This window comes from Vombatus ursinus, unplaced genomic scaffold (genome assembly GCF_900497805.2).
Source record: "Vombatus ursinus unplaced genomic scaffold, bare-nosed wombat genome assembly UNPS02009205.1, whole genome shotgun sequence".
Lineage (NCBI taxonomy): Eukaryota > Metazoa > Chordata > Mammalia > Diprotodontia > Vombatidae > Vombatus > Vombatus ursinus.
This window is the reverse complement of record NW_020948983.1, coordinates 39,552,813-39,567,755: the sequence shown is the minus strand read 5'-3', so window position 1 is coordinate 39,567,755 and position 14,943 is coordinate 39,552,813. Positions and strand designations below refer to the sequence as shown.

Here is a 14,943-nt window from a genome sequence, read left to right as displayed (position 1 = left end):
TCTCTCTCTCTCTCTCTCTCTCTCTCTCTCTCTCTCTCTCTTTCTCTTCCTCTCTCCCTCTCTCTTTTTAAAATGAGGATCCGTTCCTTGAATGTTTTGTCAGAGCAGAACATTGCTTCTTAAGTCAGATCCGCGCGGTTGCAATAAAGAGCAAAAAGATAAATATTTGCTTTAAAGCTGCAAGCAAACTTCACCACACCTCCCGATGGTGAGTACCCTTCTTCTTGCAATTGTACTACTAGCTTGAACAGAAAGCTTTCCTTTCGAGCTGGCGTTGCGGATAACACCCAGCCAGGCTTGACTTTTTCTAGTATCGCTGTCAGTTGCACAAGGTTGCAAAATTAAGTGCAGTTTAAAATGTAACAGTAAATTTTGATACTTAGTTCAAGCCTGGCACGTCGTTTGCTACATAAACCGAGTAGTCTGATGCCTGGAAATACAAGCTTTAGTGGATTGGTTCTTATTTTTGCATTATTGTAGGAAATGAGTTTATACAGCATAGTACTTACTATTAAGACAATCATATTTTGGCAGCTTTGCAATTTTGTCCCCCACCCCCAACCCACCCCACCTCAGGACACATGTAATAAAATACAGCAATGCAATGCGTTGGATTTACTTCCCTTCTCCTTCCCCAACCCCCTCAAACCCATTAATAGCCATATCACATATGTTAGCAAACAGGTTTTTAAAAAAGCACAAAGTAATATAAAATCACACACAATACAATAAAAAAGTAAAAAAAAAAAAGAAGAAAAAACTATAAGTAAACATACCAAAACCATATTTGCCTTGTTCAAGGTCCCAAACCGCTTGCATCTTCCTTCTAAACTGGAATAACTCTCCTTTAGTTTGGCAGGTGAAATAAACGCTTTGTTTGCCCCCTGAAAAGATGTGTCTTTGGTAATTAAAGAGAATCTCCTTCTTGGTATTTATCTAAGCGATTGTGCAAACTGATAAAAAGTAGGCTATAGCCTTCAGGGAAAAAGAGGAAAGGTGAAAGAAAAGATCTTCAACCTAAGGGAAGTGCCTTCCATGTATTATTAGCTTTCAGCCTTGGAAAATACTGAACACTAACTTTACACCGACAAGGTTTCAGGGAGCTTTGTACATAGCTGCTGAGGAATGCACGCCTCGCCTTTAAGAAAAATCCCCCAAACCCAAGGTAGGAGATGCCTTGAGTGATCCTTGTCTCTCATCTCATTCCTTAGAAGGAAGAGTACGTTGCTACACCTTGTTTGGGGCTGGAAAGACGAGACTTTAAAAACACCCGTCCAATTGAAAAAATCTCCCAACTTAATGAGTTTAGTCGTAGGATGTATGAAATGATTTCGAGCCTCAGCAGAAAACCGCAAACAACTATAAGCGATATTGCAAAGAAAGATGAACACAGGCACAGCAGAATTACACTGTTTGGGGTCGGGAGGGATGTAGCCTAATCCTAAAGCAAGTTTGAAAAAAAAAACTGAGCTGGGGGGAAAACACATCACAGCAGAGTGGCAGATCCCCCTCTCCCTCGATCAAAGATAGAACTTTAAATGGGGGTCAACATTTTTCAGAGGAATCCGTTTGAACACTCATTTCTGCTCTTAACTCAAGCCCCCAAAGAGATTACCCCCCCCTTTTTGGGATAATTTTTCTCCCTGCCTCCATTTTGTAACTTCACAAAATAGGAAATATTTATTTTTTGATGATTCATTTGAGAGACATAGAAGGATGTCCATTCCATGACCATAAAATGAATACCCAATAATCCTATCACCCCTCCCCCCAAAAAACCTGATGTAGAACCACTAATATAATAGATCAAGAAAATTCAGACTAAATTATATTGCGTTTGGCAGTCTAATACAGTTTTAACTAATGGATTTTTTTTTGTTTTGTTTTAAGAGAAGAATAATGGTGAAACATGGATCTTTTATTTTAGGAAACTGTTATGGTAAGATGTATGTCAGACTTGACAAATGGAACAAACGTTCCTCCACTGTTTCTTGTCCTTGTCTTAAACAGGAATTAAGTTAAACACAGTGCTGAATGTTAATTACATGTTTACTGGCTAATGAAAATTACAAATGGTTTTGCCACCTCAAACAATGATGAAAACTATGAAGACACTGTAATTATATACTTTGAGGAAAATAACTCAGAATATTGATCATAAGAAGTGTAAATCTTTTTTTAAACTATTCATTAATACCATAAATATGGTCTACAAAAGTTTTCTTTGTGGTTTGCATAATCAGTATACCAAACGGATGGGTGGGGGGAAATGTTTCTGAAAAGGTGGTGAACTATTTCCAATGGAGCACACTTCTGTAATTCCCGGGTCTTTCCACTCCCACTCCCATTCTTACCCCTCCCCCCTCCCAGCCACACCTCTGCCCCTCCCTTTTTACCCCCAGGAGGTCCGGGGAGAATTATGAAGGTGTGATGACAAGCATTGAGGTTATAGTTCAGGTCGAAATGATGTCATCCCCTGCTTTCTCCTGCTCCCCCTCCCTCCCCCAACCATCTCCATAAGGTTCCTGCCCTGAAGCTGAGCATCGCTTTTTTCTCCAGGTTGACTAAGTCGGTCATTCTCTGGTGATAACCTGGGGTTTAGTTGGACCAGTTTTACAAGGGAACTCACTGAGGCACAGCGTAGGAACCTTGGGGAGCTTTAGATCTCCATCAAAGGTGGAGTTAGTAATTCATTTCAAAAGGGAAAAAGAAAGGGTAAAGTGGTAAATCTCCCAAGAGTCAGACAAATTCCCTCTTTTTTTTTTTTTTTTAAACTTTGGCCCAACTTGTAGTGATAGCTGCCACTCTGATCCCCGGGGTCAAAGGTGAGGACTACCCTAACTCTAAAAGCCTGCGAATGACCAAGTTGGAAACCTGGGCTGCAATCTTAATAACCATAATGACCCAGTGATTGAGAAGAGAAGGCTTGTGAAATATGAAGGGGGGGAGGGGTTGGAGGGTAGTGGTCACAAAACACAATGTAGTGTTTTGTTTTGTTTTGTTTTTTTAAATAAGAGCAATATTAAGTATTTTTTTAAAAGTGCTGTATGGTTGTGGGACTGGATTCTTCTTTTTCCTGAGAATTCCCAAGGCGCTGGTCTTTGTCTTAGAAGGAATGGAGTTTCTGAATGGTGTGAAAGGGACAGAGAGGGTCGCTTCAAATCGATTTTACTTGTCCTTTCTGTCTTTTCGGATCAACGCCCTTCAATGGACACAGAGGTGCTCTTTCAACCAAAAACTTGTGCGACATTTTCTGCCTGTATTGGTGCTAAATACAATAAACGCTGGGCAGATTTTTTTTTTCTCCAAAGCAAGAAAGCACCCTAATTAAATTGTTTTATATGGACAGTCAAGACAGACCAATTAAGTATGCATTAGTATAAAGATATATTCTTGAGATAAGGGTGCTTTAGAAAACATTTCTAGAACAAAAGGTGGGATTGTAGAAGGGGTAAGTCTTATCCCTTGAAGACTCTCATACCTTTCCCCTTCCCCTTAGTCTCCTTTTATCTATTTATTTATTTATTTATTTATTTATTTTTCAGACCTGCAGAGGGTGAATGAAAGTGATGTACAGAGGCTAAGCCTGTTGTCCTGCCAGCTAACAGGTGGAGAGGATGGTGGGGGTGTTTCTGCCTTTCAGGTGTTGCGGGGGCCCCCCCCCCCCGTACTCTATCCCTAGACTCTGAGATACATATACAGTGATTCATTTCCTTCCAGAATCACAGCTCAGACCATTTACTGGTCGTGGTTGAAGTGTCCCTGAAGAGCGCTGGAGAGGTTATAGCCCTGTGCACTATTTTCGATGAGGCTAAGCACGGGGTGGGGGGGGGGGCAACTAGACCATTAGTCCAACAGTGACTTCCTTGGCAAGAGGATCTTTTTTTTTGTGGGGGGAGAAGAGGTTGGGGGACACGAAGTAGATCAGGGTGAGGAGAGGAGAGAAATGAGGGATAATGTAGCCTTTTTATCATCCACCACACTATAGCCTTGTTTTGCCATTACTTAGAAAAAAGTGTTGATGGATGGAACACCTTGGAGTGAACCTTAGCTTCTCTGCTGAGAGTGGTGATGATCCCTGAGTTAGAAATTAAAACACCTACCCTTTCTAGTTTGTCAGTCGATTCAGGAGATGTTTGCTGGAGATAGGGGTGGGTGGGACAGAAAGGTTAGTGGTAGAAGTAGGGGTATGGAAGAGTGGCTATTCAAAGTTGAAGCAGCCCTGGACTGGATTCTTGGACCTCTGGATCTCTTATCCCCTCTTCTTCTTTCCTCCCTCCTTTCTTAATTCCCAACAGAAGAATTAGATAAAAAGTAGGAAATGTAGGGGGAGGGGGGTGGTTCTTACAAAAAGGAAATTAACGATTTTGCAAGGTGGTTCTGAAGATATCCATTTTATACCAAGGCTTTGAAAGTGTTAGAAGATCAGAGAGGAAGAAAAGGGAAAAAGGCAGCAGGGAGTAGAGCTTGAGTCCTCCCTTCTCATGGAATAATTCAGCCCTTGCATAGGTGGCTTAATGTCAAAAGTAAAAAGGTTTAAAAGACATTTTAAAAAGCAAGTTCTTCCCCTTGCTGGTTCCATTCGAACATAAATCAGAGCCCAGAAGAGGAAGAGAAGAACTCATCTAAACAGAGCTCAGCAAGTCTCCTCCTGGACAATGGGAACCTCCTGTTGGTCTGGGTATTGATCAGGAGAGGAGCTGAAGATGTCACCACACTAAATATTTACTGATCACACACAAATAGCCGGGACTTGAACGATTTTCTCCTGTGAGGAGAGCGCAGAGAGAAGGGTAAATCATTTTATTAGTGTGTATAAAGCAAAGAGCACACTCTGGGTTGGAGTGTTTTAAGATGTGTCTTCAACGGGATGAAAAGAGTTAGAAAATCGATATGAAGTGATTAGAAGCCCCCATAGTGACAAAGGGACAGGGAGTTTCATGGATTTGGCTATATCAGGAGGGGGAAAAATCAAGAAAGGAGGGGGAGAAGCTCTTTCACCACCTCCCCACCCCCAAAGAAAAATATTATTAGCTTTCTTCTCCCTCCACCGGACAGCAAAAGAAGGCTAGAAAGACGCTGGAAAGGAGAATCCTAAAATCTATAGCCAAGTAACAATTATTTGTGGACGCAGGGATGTAAAGGCATCAGAAAGGCAGAGAGTGACTAGAATAGGGAGAGAGGTCTCATAAAAGCCAGGGTTTACTATACAGTCTGGAAACATTATAATGCGAGGTGGAGGTGTAAAACGGCAACAAAGCCTTGGAATAAATGCCTGGGACGTTTTGAAAGTAACTTGCAAATGACTCGACATTGACACGAATCACAGAAGCTAAAGGAAATGATCCCAGATATACCTTTTTTTGTTTGTTTGTTTGAAATAAGCAATGGAGAAGTCGTTCTATCCCCACTCCATCCTGAAGTCTCATAAAACAAGTATACCATTCTCCCCACCCCCAATTTAGACTAAAAGGGCACACCAATTCCAATCCACTGCAACCAGCAGAACCAAATCTTTGGCATCTTTCTTATTGATAAAGTCCTCCCCTTCGACTTCCCCTTCTTTCCTAGGCGCCCCCCTCCCATTTCTAATGACAGTTCAGTCAATATTTCTTAATATGAACAACCGCCCCTGCCCCGCTGGAGCTCTGTCCCTTCGGGAGTCTTCAAGCGCAGTAGGAGACTGAGAGAGGGAACTCCTCTGGGTGGGATCAAAGCAGAATACCCACTCGGTTTTCAGGTATTGGGAAGGATGGAGGGGAAATCGCTTAAGTCAAGGACTAGCTCCCTGAGTCTAGATAGTGACATGGCAACAGGCAGTGAAGCCTCGGCCAGTCCACAGGGCAGGAAATCAGGTTTGGGTAATTAACCTAAATCCTAGTGATGAAAACCTTTTTCTTGCCACAAGGCTGAGATGCAGTGAGGGCAAATTGATGGAGGTGCAGCAACTTTTAAGGAAAGGGCTTGCTCGCTGAACTTAGCAAAGCTTCCTGAGTGTTTTTCTGGTAAGGAGAGAAAACCCTTATCCGAAAAAGAAAGCAGCAGGACTGATGTGAAAATGGCTTTTCACTTCTCTAAGTGTTAGTGTGGCTACTGTAAACAAACCTTGAAGTTAGAAACAGCTGCAAATAATCAACTGGCCACTAATTTCTGCGGAAAGGGAGGGGGATGGGAGTAAAAAAGGGAGGAAAGTATTGCCTTTTCATTTTTCTCCTTCGGATCGCCGGCCCCCCCCCCCCCCCCATTCTGTTTTTTCCCCCCTCCAAATACATTATTATGATATTTTAAATTTTATTTTTAATGTTTTGCTGGTTGATTTTTTTTTAAACCTGGGGGAACTAATGCAGACTGTCCTGGTTGGCTCATCAGAGCATCAGGAAAGATAGGTACAGATCCAATTAACAGTTTTCCATAGTTAGAGTTTCCCTTCCCCCCCCCCAAGAATCCCAGTGGATTTAGAACAATATGTTCAGGTGTGAGGCAATGAGTGCCTATAACTCCTTTCACTATAATCGTATAACCTCTTTACCTAATTCCTTAGATTGGAGATAGGAAGACTCTGACCTTGAGGTTGTAAGGAGCTTGGTCTCATTAACCCTTCCTAGTCCAAGACAGAACTAGAGTTAACCATACTAATCTACAAAAAGCGACCGCTGAAAAGGAAAGGAGAGGTCTGCAAGCAGCAGTGAACTCAGTCCACTTGCAAGGTTTTTTTTTTTCAGTTCTCTGCCCTGCTCTTCTCCCCCTACCCCCAACGTATGAACACAGATTTCCATGAAACAAACAACAACATTTTTCACTTTTAAACATACATAAAATATGCATTTTAGGGATCAGAAAATATTAATCAGTAAAACATTTAATTTTCTTTAACTGAATGATATATTCAATGTTTTTCATGTTTCCAAAATGTATGTAACAGTAAGTTTGGTCTGTGTGTTTGTTTGGGGGTTTGGTTAAAAAGTAAGACACATTTACCCTCTTCCATTTCAGTAAGGCTATTTTAGCATCTTGTCAATAGCTAAATTATAGCCATAAATTCTGAGTGTGATTACAAAAATATATTATACTGACATTAAGCCTGGTGACACTATAATAGGTAGTTATACTACAGTTATATGAATACATACAAGCCCATGATCACAAAGATTAACAAATACACACATCTATGTGCACACACACCTCCTATTATGTGGAAAAGTTTTTTGAAGCAATATTCACATATTAATGCTTTGTATATTATTGTCTATACATTTGTATAGAATATGTATGCATATATCCATAAATAAATAATGAGGCAATGTGAAAATGTTTTGGAAAGATATCCTCAGAAACATTTTTGTTAGGGTTGAAAGGCAAGTTTAATCACTTGGTTATTGATGAAGTTAATATGCCTTGTATAATTTTTGGAAAAGGACCTCACAAATATAAAATGCTAATTTCTTGTGTGAGATATTCCAGCAATTCCAGCAAATTATGTGTTTTGGTTAATATATAGTTTTAAATGCCCTTTTAAAAAATTACTTTCTAATGAATTGAAGAATGTTAATAGTCCAAGCCATTGAGAATGCTGGCATTAAATGGCTACCTGAACACTGAACAAAATCTGACTTTGACAATCAATGCCTTATAACATTACAATTTCCAGGTAACTGTTCTTAATAGAGAAACACCATTTTGGCATCAATTTCTGCTTCAAGGAGGACTTAATTGAAAAATTACTTGAATATTTAAAACAAGCATTTTCCTTCTTTTTCAAGATGTTAATAGTGAAGTCTTTATAAAGACATCCTTTTGTATCATTTCTAAAAATCATTACTCAAACTATTGAGTGCCTAGCACTTAAAAATAAAGTTGTTAATAGCACAAATAACCAGATTAAATAATATTGCTAATTGGTTGGATGTCAATGTATTAAACAAGAACAACAAAGAGAACTGATCTGAATTAATATCACTTATCAAAAAACTCAAGGTAAATTTCAGCTGTTAAAAATCACTTAAGGAAGAATTTCCTTTCCTATTATGGCCTACAGGGGACTTTTTTACAAATACAGATGCATATATCAGCACAAGGCATATAAAAAGGGGCTCAGAGAGATATTTAGACAAATACAGATTCACAGCCATAACAGGAGAAACACTACGTGGATGCAGAATGTTTTAATGAATTACATATCTAATTATGCCTCTCCCCCACAAAAATCTGATTTCCTTGAAATGTGGCTCCATGTTTTTTTTTAATCTTAGAAGAATTTCTTTTGCTGAATTAAGATGGGCTGTTTCACATAACATTTAAGCCCCTGTCCATTGAAATTATTAGCTTTACAGCTTAAACATATTATCTTTTAACAATCTTTAGACGGCTTTTAAAGATTTTAAACACATGGTTAAGTATGGTACTTTTCTCATCAGTCTATTGCAATTTGTAAGAAATTAATCAGTCTTATCCAGAAGAATTCTCTGGGTTTGGCTGAGGTAAACTGGATGAGATTATATCACTTAAAATAGTTAAAGCTAAACTGAAAACATTAAGAAGAGGGGATAACCACTTAAGTGAAAAATGATAAGGATGGTATTTCTTGACAAGATCACATTATATCACAAGTCAGGAAGAGTAAGTTAAAAAAATAGTACAGTCCATTTTACTCCAGCTTATATGTTAATGGAAAAATAGTCATGTAGAATTTTATTTCTAAAGTGTTATTGGGAAACATTCATTTCTACATGTGACATTTCTCTGCATTTAAAATATTTGTGGGGAATTCAGAAAAAAATATACACAATAGGGCTTTTTTTTTGCATTCTTCTGTGAGTGATTGTCAATTATCTTCAGTCACTACTTTTCTTTCACAATGATTTTGGCTGATCTAATGGCCTTTTGAATATAGTGTTTTTATTTAAAATATATTATATATGAATGAAAAACAAGCCCATTCAAAGAACCAGGCCATATTTTATCAAGTGCAGTTAATGCTCAGAACCTGAGGAACTATGTACTTCATGTATTCTGTGAAATCATTTTACTCTATTACAATTTCAATTGGCATGACTTTGAATGAATATTTCATTTAAGATCCTTAGATGTCCTTCCTCTATTTACCCTGGAAATACCTTTAATCTGTTTTTGATACTTATCTCCTTTAAAAAAAAAATCAGTCAATTTGTGATTATTTTTCACCTTCTCATTTCTTCCTTAGAGAACAAGCAAAATCTAATTACAAAGGGGAAAATGGTTGTAATGTGTATTGTGAAGTTACTGTATCACACAAAATTTTCTTAATAAAATAGAAAAAAATCCTGTCCTTTCTAAATTAAGGTAGGGCAGATGTTGGGTATGGTTCATATTAGGTAGCTTTAACCCCCTTTGCCTTGGGCACTAAAGTGTCTGAAGTTTTTTCTTCAAACTGTCTGTTGCTAACAGAGGGATTGAATGAATATGTGTGTATACATGTATACATATATACTTACTTTTAGAGATGTATATTGCTTTGTCCATAGAAATATATTATTAAAATATCAAATAATATTAATTTCCATGATTTTATTAGTAAATTCAGGCAACAATTGATCTCTTACCGCCAAAACAAGATATTTATTAGTTAAAAAGAAAACATGTAAAACATTTCTTAGGACAATGTATTAAAAACAGAGACTTTTAAAGTGTAACTTATTTTATAAAGGGTTTCATCAGAACACTGTCATAACAGAAAACATTTCAATGGGATATACTTTATATATTAAAAAAAGATTCTCTTCTAAGGCATATGAAACTCAAGCAGGTATTTAAAAAAAACACGCTCTCCATTAATTATAAATATATCTGGCAGAGGGTGGTGACTTAACAACCTTCCTATCTCAAATTTTTGTGATGCTATGAAAGCATTAATGTGTTAAGTAAAGCCTAATAATAAAATATATTTTCATAAAACATATTAAAGGGATTGATTTAAATGAGAAAATGATTAAGAAAAATGCTAAAATTTTAAAAAACGAGTTTAAGGAAAGTTGTTGTCTGTATCTCTATGTCAAAGATTGTATGTGATCTATGTTTGAAATGAGTCAAATAATGGTTACGATTATACAGTATGCCAGTCAGACCTTTGGAGCTAGGAGTGAAGATGACAACATTTAGAAGTAAACTTTGTTGAAAGTTAACCTAAGTTCCCTTCTGAAATAGGCCTTGGAGGTAAGGAAAAGGAAAACTGGATATAGTCATTTTCTTTCTTTCTTTCTTTTTTTTTCTAAGACATTACTAACTTTTATGATGTTTTCCCCTCCTCTACTATCTGTCTTTGTGCCTCCAGGGCCAGTGAAAGAACACTGCAGATCCTAGATTGCTTTCAGAGTTCGCCTTCCCTGATGATGGATTACCATGTCAATTTAAACGGCATAGGATTAATTTGTTTCAATGATTTCTCTTTAGGCTGAATGCCAGCCCTTTTTTCTATCTCTCTCCTTGCTCTTCAGAACAAAACACACACACACACACACACACACACACACACACACAGACATATACACACAAACATTCTTTCGATATTCTACTTTAAGAAGAAAATAATAGAAATAGACAAGTTAGGTGTAATGTTGCAACACAGTTATAGGTTTGAGTGTTCTTATCTCATTTGAGGAGTCTGAAGCATACAGTCAGTCACATTAAAATGAAATTGGAGTTAACATTTATTCAATAAATACTTGTCTTGTAGGTAATCCAGTTCGGAGTGCTTTTGACACATAAGGACTTAATTTATCTTAGATAACAAGTTATTAATATGGCACATTTAAACTTACCACCTACAATAAGGTCATTAGATCTATAAGATGACTCACAATCATTTCAAAGTAGCCCATAAGAAAGAAACACATTTTGAGGATGTATACCTTTTTTTAATCTGTCTCTCTCTGTAGACACTTATCAGTGACAGCTCATGTATAGTAAAAATTCAGTGGAGATTTTTGAATACTCAATCAAGCATGAAGAGAATTTTGACATATTAAAAATGAAAATATGTCAGAGTTTTCATTTCTTTCTCTCTCTTTCTTCTTTCTTTCTTTCTTTCTTTCTTTCTTTCTTTCTTTCTTTCTTTCTTTTCTTTTCTTTCTTTCCTTTCTCCCCTACAGGGAACAAAAGGAAAACACTGTCCAAATTCAGTTTATTTGCCCAACCAGGCCCATGAAAACAGCCGAAAACACTTGATGCTAAGCCATTCAAAGTAAGACTCATCAAATTTACTACATGGACTGAATTTATAGACAGTTCACAAATTATGTTCCTTTAGCAGCAAAGACAATTTGAATGTAAGATTCTTTTTGTGATATGGTTCTTTCTTACTTCCCTGCAATATGCCTTTCCTTATATTTGGTGTGAATAGAAAGAAGGGTCACAACCTGGGATATGAATATACTGAACAAATATGGCTATTAGTAGGCCAAGACTTTTTTTTTTACCATGATTCTCTTTTCACCACTTACAAAAATTAAAATTATTTTTGAGTGCAATGCATTGCATTAAAATATAAATCAAATAGATCTTAGGGTTTTTAATTATACCAGCTTTTAAAAAATTAGCAAAAATAGGCTTCATTTTAGAAGAACAGCAGATCTGTTCTACCGAAAGGATGTTCGATTAGGTTTCTAAGGCACTAAGCAATGGATTCTTGGCTGTTTTACTTTGTGAAAAGTTATTGGTTGTTTACCGCATAGAAAATTGCACATCCCTAAGAAACCAAATCTTTTAACATTCTCATTGAGAAAATGATGTTACATGAGCAAAAAATTCAGGGAAAAAAAGGCTAATTGAATGAAGAGAGAATTAGGTTAAAAAATCAAGTATGATCTAGCATCACATTTTCACTAGTGTAACCTGAAATGGAGGTGTCTTCAAGTCCCTGGTGATGCCAGAGTGTTTAGATGTTGGGCACAGATGGAGACACCTATTGAAATGTGTCTGAAAAAGATTAATAGGGCTTGTCAGTGTTGGGAAAGCACTGCTTTGCTGTAAATTTCTACCAGCACAAGATGAATTACCGATGAATGCTCAGTTATCAACCCCATCACTATCATTCGACACTAAATCAAATTGAGAAGTTATCTGCAATCAGAAAATTTCTTTTTAAAATAGACATACACCTTTAGGCCTCAACTCTTTAATAACCCTTCTCAAAAAAAAAAAAAAAACAATTCCGTATCTTCTTTTTCTTATTTAGTATTTCAGCCAAGCATGGTTTTTCTTTCTTTCTTTTTTTTTTAAGTTCTCACACAAGGCGTTATGTCGGTAGCAAAATTTTAGGGTATTTTACCTGGAATAGAAAAGTTTCTTTGTGGTCATCATTTATGTTTAATAAAACACAAGTCTTTCTTGCCTTATTGTATATGAAGGTGTTTTGGTCTTTTTTTCCTTCTATTTCTAGATGGAGGTTGGGTAGGGTGTTGGTTAGAGGGAAGATTTGTCCTTTTCCAGTTCAGTACTCTGCTGCCCAATCATGGAATTATGTAAGATAGAATTATGTTAAATACATTCACAGAAAAATGCAAATTTAGGGAGATTATTTAATAGGATTAAAATGGTGATTGTGATATTTGAAGAATTGTGCTTTTATTTTTACATAATTTTAATGTATTAGTTCATGCACTTAATTTTGTATATGTGACTTATTTTTTAGGCGATAAAATGGAAATTATCTCTTTTGAACTGTCTGTTAACCAGTCCAAACATCTAGTATCTTCCAAATCAAGAAAAATATTTTGGATATTTGGAAAAGTCACCTGGGAAATATAAAAGGATACACACACACACACACACACATATACACATACATACATATACACACATTCACATATAAATGCATATCTCTACCATTAATCAAGCTGTATATATCTAGGAACTGAATAAAAAGCCACTATTCATTTTATCCTACTTATTTTCATTATATAAGCATTCTTTACAACGTAAGGAAGTATCATATAGTAGAGAGAACACAGAATTGGGAGTGAGGACTCCTGAATTCTAGTCCCAGCTTTATCATTAAGTTTAGCTCTGTGATCATGGACAACCTTCTCTAGGCCTTGGTTTTCTCATTCCTAAAATGAGGTTTTGGAAGAGAGGATTTCTAAGGTTCCTTTTAGCTTGATGATTCTAGGAGAGTATTTAATTGACATCTAAGATGATGATTATTATTAATAGAATTTTAGGATTGAGGGAGACATTAGAGATTGATCAGACTCATTGTACAGAAGAGAAAACAGATCCAGAGGAGAGTAGTGACTGACCTACCTCAGGCCACACAGTTAATTGGTGGTTCAGACAGAACTAGAATCCAAGTCTCCCAAAACCTAACCCCATGATCTTTCTACTATATCACAGATTCCTTAGTCATAAAAACTTTACTTAAAATAATATTTTTGACAAGCCAATGTTAGACATTTTTCTACTTTATTATGTGATAATGTTTGTTGGGTTATTATTCATCATAATTTGGAACTTTACTATAAGTTCCCATTAAGAATTTAATAAAAATTCCGTAAAGTAAAAAAGCTAAAGAAACAATGATACAGCAGCATAGAATTTGGCATCAATCAGCAGAATCTTCAAATTCTAGTTGGTTACTATGATATTCCAATACAACCCTACTCTGATGCTTACATAACCAAAATTGCTAGATTTATATTCGCTAATGGTTGCACAATGGGAAAAACCTGTGGTGTTTTGTTTTTTTTTTTATCTTTCTTTTCCTGTCCCAAATAACCTTTCCATATACATTCCCTGTTTCTCTGGGAAACTTTGTCTGGGTTTAATCAAAGGTTGCAAGACAAAATGTGCATTATTAAGAAATATAAATATTTTCAGAAGCAATCAAAGGGATGAAAGATTGATTCGGCATGTAGATTGGACCTAATTCGAAGCAGCTTTGTTCTAATGAGGACTACTGGGATACAAAGACAGAAGCTGCTTGTGACCACCAGTTGGAAATTCCTAGTCATTACAATAACCTGTCAGAATTTCTTTTCTTAGGTATGTCAGAAAGCAGCCACTGGTGTGAATTTTTAGCAAGTTTTCTACCCTATTCTCTAGTAGCTGGGCTGATCTCACCTACCTCTTTACCCCTGGGAATTTTGAACAATTGTCCTTGAGAAATTATTCTTAATTCCACCTCTTATTTAGAGTTTGAGCCAGTGAATACCTGCTTTCTTACAGCTCCAGAGTTGGCTTAGCATTCACTTTCTAAAGAACATTTTGGCCTGAAGGCATCTGTATTACAATTTATTTCTTGGCCTAATGAAAGGTATTGCATTATCTTCCTGGTCAATCTACATTGGCTTTCCTAACAGAAACATAGAAAGCTTAATAAGTATCATTAGGATATCTGTTTTAAAAACAAACAAAGGGTTGTCTCCTTTAGGATGTGCTGTGAAATTTCCTGGCAAAGCTCATTGACCATTACACGGAGACAGGTATCATCTACTTTGGATTGATGTGATACAGGGAAGCTTTGATAAAATACTGGATATATGGTTAGAATTTTAATATAGACAGGATCAAACCCTGACCGTGGTGTTTTTCTTTTTTTATCCCACATTTTGTCCACACAGACATGTAAGAGAGATGGCTTGATTTTTTCTGAAATGATTCACCCATCCACAGCTGGAATTCCAAAGTGAAATGAAAATGCCTTTAAAATCAACACTACACGGGAGCCTGAGAGAACAAGTTTTCCTTTGTTGTAGGGTATAGTATTATTTGCTGTAGGTTTTTGATATACATTCTAAATTAGGCCTGCAAAGGCATGCTTCATCTTTAATTCATCACTCTCAGCTGAAAGAGATTAGCAATGTCTAGCACGCACCCCTCGTATGGTGCTGACCTCATCAAGTATGGCCTGAAATTAATTAGCCTCATTCATTCCAAATGGAAAAGGATAATGGAGCAGCATTTTAGAGATGA

General features: G+C 36.7%; 1 protein-coding gene and 1 long non-coding RNA gene across 2 annotated transcripts in view; one reads left to right on the top strand and one right to left on the bottom strand.

Moving 5' to 3' along the window:
* NR2F2 (nuclear receptor subfamily 2 group F member 2) overlaps window positions 1–1,355 on the bottom strand; it is a 12,308-nt gene extending 10,953 nt beyond the window's left edge. The window contains exon 1 of the mRNA XM_027851548.1: window positions 777–1,355. Within this exon, the coding sequence (XP_027707349.1) occupies window positions 777–819 (43 nt within the window). The 5' untranslated portion in view covers window positions 820–1,355. The remainder of the gene's footprint in view (window positions 1–776) is intronic.
* LOC114035436 overlaps window positions 48–14,943 on the top strand; it is a 37,788-nt gene continuing 22,892 nt past the window's right edge. Inside the window, exon 1 of the long non-coding RNA XR_003568225.1 lies at window positions 48–208. This is a non-coding gene — a long non-coding RNA (uncharacterized LOC114035436). The remainder of the gene's footprint in view (window positions 209–14,943) is intronic.